Below are 5,390 nucleotides of genomic sequence, written 5' to 3'. Positions count from 1 at the left end.
GGTCCCTGGGCCGGCGCCTCCGCCGCGGACAGGGCTGGTTGCTCGTGGCACAAACCGGTCAGAGCCGGGAGGGGCCGCGGGGGACGTGTTCTTGGAGGAGCGGCTGGCACCGGGGAACGTGCCGCGGGAGCCTCGTGCGGTGCCTCCGTCGGTTGTCGCTGCGAGTTGTTTTCTCTCTTTGAGGCCGGCACCAAGCCACGCGTTCGTGGTATTTGAGGAGCTTTCTCTGGCTGGGACCTGGTCTTTGTAACACAGCAGTGCATCATACACGAGACACAAAACTTGTGTAGCTGAGACCAAGGAGCGAAGCCCCTGCGCAGAGCACGGAGCTGCAGCTGCTTCAGTAATTCTCTGGCTGTGTGTAATGTTGGTCCAGTTACTGTCATGCTGTCTTCCCTGGAACAGCACCTGGTGTAAGATCTCTGTCAGGGTTTGCAATACCTTACATAAGATGCCCCATGGTTTCTTGAAAAGTGCTTTCTCCACATGTGCAGCATTAAATTGCATTCTTAATTCCTTAGCTCTGTCAACTTCCTTGGATATTGGGCTGAGTAACTGGAGTTTCCTGTACGTCACTGTCTCCCTGTGAGTACAAACACCCTCCTCACTGGGAGCCCTCCGGTGGGGTTCAGAAAGTGCTTTGTCAGGGTGGGTCTCCTGAAGGGGTGTATGGCTCGGGGGGCTGGCATGCAGGGTCTGCGGTGGCTTGCTGGTAGCCACGTAGAAGCACATGGTCTGGTTCCTAGTAGTACTTTGCTGGGAAGGACTACGTTGGAGGAGACTGACAGTGTATTTTGGTCCTTTCAGCTACACGATGACCAAATCCTCTGCCATTCTCTTCATCCTGCTTTTTTCACTGCTCTTCAAGCTGGAGGAGGTGGTAAGGGTCCCACACAATGCTTTAGGGAAGGAGAAGGTCAGGCCCAGGGGAATAGGTACTATGTGGACAAGAAACTTACAAGTAGAGGAAGAGCGCAATGATGTGGATGAATCTGAAAGAGAAGAGGTATCTCATCGTCTCCAGGAGTCTGTGGTGACTCTGTGTTTGTTCTCATCCAGAGGGTGGCATTGCTGCTGGTGGTTCTGCTCATCGCTGGGGGGCTCTTCATGTTCACCTACAAGTCCACACAGTTCAAGGCGCTGGGGTTCATGCTGGTGCTGTGTGCCTCTTTCCTTGGGGGTATCCGCTGGACTCTCACGCAGATCCTGATGCAGAAGGCTGAACTGGGTGTGTAGGGCGTTAGGAAGTGGGTCATGGTGCTGGTAACAGGGAGGGGAATAAGGAGATGGTAGCCCTTGCTGCAGAAACAAAACATCTTGTGTAAGGGACGGTGTTTGAAACCTGGGGCAGGGGTTATCTGTTGGTGGGTAATGAAGGGGGCTTGGCCTCTGCAGCAGCAGAGGCGTGGGCATTACAAATAAGGGATATGTCTAGGAATGGTACTAATAAAGGTTTTGGGAGCGATGTTATTCTCTGGCTTGTTGCTACCTGGTCTGTTATTGATTCTCCTCTTTCAGGGCTCCAGAACCCCATTGATATCATGTTTCACCTGCAGCCGCTCATGTTCCTGGGGCTCTTCCCACTCTTTGTGGTGTTTGAGGGTGCGTGAGTTAATTAGAGAAAGCAGGGATAGCTTTATAGAGTGGTTGGGGAGATTGCTTAGCCCTTTGTTGTTTGAGATGATTCATTTAGATAAGTGAGCAGCTTTGAACTTTGCAGAGTACTTAGGCACCTGGAATTAGAAGGACCCAGATGTACTTCGCTGGCAGAACACTAAAGAGCGCGTAGGAGCAGTAGCCTGCCACACTTGTGGAATCAAGGGCTGTGAAGAACTGGCTCCACATCTTCCTGGTATTGGGATGTGAGCAGCCCACCCCCCTCTTGCTGTGAGAAGTCCTGGGAGTTGGGAACAGTACTCTGCTACTCACTGTCTTGTTCCTAGGCCTGCCTTTGTCCGTATCAGAGAAGCTGTTCCGTTTTTGCTCTCTCTGGTAGGGAAGCTGTTCTTGGGTGGAATCCTTGCCTTTGGTCTAGGCTTTTCTGAGTTCCTCTTGGTTTCCAGAACATCCAGCCTCACCCTTTCCATTGCTGGCATTTTCAAGGTAAGGCATGGTTCCTGTGCTAATGCTAGAAGGCAAGTATGAGTCATCCCTCATGGGCCTCAGGTGGTGGGAACGTCCCTAGAGCCTCAGAAATCATCTCCTGTTATTTTCGTTCTCGCGCAGGAGCTTGATGGGAGAGACTAGCGGCTCTTCTATAAAAAATGCCATTGAGGTCCGACGTTTGGTGGGATCTGGGATAGAGTAAAACACGTGGGCCCCACGAGCAATGGGTGATGCGGGAGGGAGGAACGGCAAGAAGGGCGTGCTCTTGTACCAGGCCTGGATATGAACAAACCACTGGTTTGAGCTATCTTTGATGTAGTTTGGCACATTCTCCCCTCCTGTGAGGAATCCAGCACAGACACTTGAGCTGCATGGTGACATGTGAAATTTGTCTGATCCAGAAGTCACAGGGTTCCCATGTAGCCAAACTGTGCAGTCAGAGGACTTAAAATCCCACATCCCAGTTTAACAGATCGTTCTGTTTCTAGAAAATGTTTTTAGAAATCTCTACACGTGGAAGAATTTGCTGATGGAACTTAGCAGCCTGGCATCTTGATCTAGGCTTGAGCTGTAAAACGTCTCATGCCTATCTCCTCAGGCCCTGCCCTGCCATTTGTCACGTTCTTTGTTTCCACAGGAAATCTGCATTTTGCTCCTCGCCACACCTTTGCTGGGAGACCGCCTCAGCCTCTGGAACTGGCTGGGCTTTGCTGTCTGTCTGTCAGGAATCTCCCTTCACGTCACTCTCAAAGCTGTGAATTCCAAAGGTGACTCTGTTCTGAATCCCTTTCTGTTTCTCTGTAGGCATTCTTGCGGCTCCACCAGGAGCTGTGTCTAGTTCCAGCTCCTTGTCAGCGCCAGGCTGGACGGGTGCTCCCGGGGGGTTGTCACTGAGTGGGCTGTCTGCAGGTGAGAAAGCGCCGGAGCTGCCCCAGGAGACCGGCCCCGACCCCGACCTGGAGCTGCTGCTGCGCCGCAGTGAGGAGGAGGAAGAGGATGCTGAAACCCCACAGCAACACTGGCAGAACTGAAGCACCGAGCCCCCTGCTCTGTTCTTGCCAAACCTGCCTGGCAGCTATCGCAGAAGAAGGTCAGAGAGTCTGTCTGTGACCACCCGAAGGAGAGCCGGAGCCCACGCAGCGTCTGCGGCAGCGCAGATCTGCCGGCGGTGCACGGGGAGCAGGCAGGGTCCCTTTCACGGAGAGTGAGCTGGGAGGACGAGCTGCTGCTCAGTGGAAGCGGATCAGCGTGGTGAGACCGGGAGATGCCGTAGGAAGCTCCGCAGGGAGTCCTGCAGGCCGCATATTGAGAGCGTAGACCGTGGGCTGTAGAATGAGCGTGGACACGTCTGGACTGCAGGCTGAGGGGTTCAGGGATGGTTTTAGTGTTGTTTAGGTTTTGGTTAGGAAGATACACCTTCCCATGCTTTCTTTATGGTTTTGCTAAGTAGGAACTCCCATCCTGGTGGGAACAGATTACTGTATGTGAATCTGTAGACCCGTCCCGTGAGAAGGAACCTTTGTGCCTGGTGACCTCTGTGTTCTGTGTGCATAGGAAAGAGAAAAGCAAGTGTTGGTGTTTGGGACCAGTTGAACATGGACAAATGTCCTTCTGCTGGAGGAAGGACAGGGATGCATGAGTACCTCTGGCCATAGAGGCCAAGGTGAGAGAGAGCAGTATCACAGGAGACCTAGCTTGAGCAATAAGCTTATTAAAAAGTATGTATGTTTTTGAGGGGGGGAATTTTTTTTGTTTTTTGAATAAACTGTTTTTCTGATTCCCTTTTGTCTGCATATTATGCACCTATGCTTCATCAAGCAGCAGTAATTTGTCTTCTGAACTCCTTTCCTTTTAGACCCACACTGACTTTGCTACTGCATGCCCAATTATTTTTGAGGTCTGGCATACAAAATACTTGCCCATGAACAGGATCCTTGATCTCTAAGAGGGATCTTCCTATAATCTGTCAGGAGAGCATACTGACTTGTCTGCCTTCATGTGTGAACAAGACACCGTATCCTAAGAAGACTTTTGGCACTGTGGCTTTCTGTAAGAGTCCCATCTCTTTGCCCATTGGATGGGATCCGTTAGTGCTGCAGCCTTGTCCAGGGAAGGGGAACAGTGCGGGATTTGAGATGTGTCTTTTTCCTTTCTGCCAAGCCCCACGTGGTGTTGGGCAGGTGGCTGGTTTTTTGCATGGCAGAATTTTTGCCTTGTTGGAAGTTTTGTTCAATGCTAGTTTTTGGAGTTTCTGGAGTGGAAGTAGCTTGAGAGAGCTTCCCAAAGGGGTTACAGGGCAATCCTCCTGCTGAGAGGAACTGGGTATTAAAGTGAACTTCTTGTCTTCTGTTTGAGAACCTGAGCCGTTTTGACTAGACTGTCCATCTGTTGCTCTTGCTTCATAGTTTTCACATACAAAGTCTTGATGTCTTTAATCAAGAGCATGTCCTGCAAAAAAAATTGTTCTGAAGAAGAAAACTTTTCATCTTTAATGATATTCTAATAGGCGCTGGTAACTTGCATCAGAGCAGACAGCAGGTGGTGCAGCCACCTCACATAAAGCCACGGAACCAGCAGCTCCTGCCCAGGCTGGCACACCCAGGGATCTTGAGCATCAGATAGGATACCTGGCACTGAGAATGGCTTGGTCTGTCCCCAGATGGATTTTCCAGTAGCGGGGACTTGTGATGCTTCTGGAAAATCTGGGGACAGATATCCTGTTGGGGAACCTGAAGAAGTTACACTTTCCTTGTAGCATGCTACAAAGAAGTGAGAATAGACACTGCTCACCCTCCAGCACCTTGTTCCACAAGTGACCAAAGCAGGTTTTTGTCCCTAGCAGTAATGCTGAGCATATGTGCCCAGCTCTGTATTCAGGACACGGCCCTGCCCCTTGGCTGAATAGAAGACCTTCTTGGAGCCCTGCTTGGAACCGTGCAGCTTGACGGATTTTGAGGGTCTAGTGAGGCCTCTCTGCTGCAGCTGGGGGTTCTTTTAGCATCTGTGCATTGGTGTGTTTGAGCAACAGTCCTGGATCTAAATTGCTTTCTCTAGCCTGGAGCATTGCTGACGAGATCTGTGTGCACCTGCCTTCACGGTGCTGTCCTGCAGTCCCGGCCCTGTGTGCAGGGGTAGCTGTAAATCTCTAATGTAAGAATGGAAATGCATCTCCTTCACTGGAGCTCCAGAGCTCCAGCACAGAAGTTTGCATTTAAAACAGTGCAGTGTGGGGAATAAATGTCATTGCTGCAGCTGCCTGACTGGGGTTACCGGACAATAAGCGG

The 5,390-nt window shown here is 51.1% G+C and overlaps 1 protein-coding gene across 1 annotated transcript; it reads left to right on the top strand.

Moving 5' to 3' along the window:
- The first annotated feature begins 521 nt into the window (after nt 1–521).
- On the top strand, nt 522–3,137 carry SLC35C2 (solute carrier family 35 (GDP-fucose transporter), member C2). The gene is given in 8 exon segments (XM_010080225.1): nt 522–585; nt 808–880; nt 1,060–1,228; nt 1,519–1,602; nt 1,944–1,973; nt 1,976–2,103; nt 2,744–2,873; nt 3,016–3,137. Coding segments are annotated over 7 exon segments (729 nt in total). The 5' UTR covers nt 522–585; nt 808–814.
- Nucleotides 3,138–5,390: the final 2,253 nt, after the last annotated feature.

The sequence above is a fragment of the Pterocles gutturalis genome, unplaced genomic scaffold (genome assembly GCF_000699245.1).
Source record: "Pterocles gutturalis isolate BGI_N339 unplaced genomic scaffold, ASM69924v1 scaffold6149, whole genome shotgun sequence".
NCBI classification, from domain to species: Eukaryota; Metazoa; Chordata; class Aves; order Pterocliformes; family Pteroclidae; genus Pterocles; species Pterocles gutturalis.
Note: the sequence above shows the minus strand (reverse complement) of the source record. Positions and strands in the feature narration are given on the sequence as shown.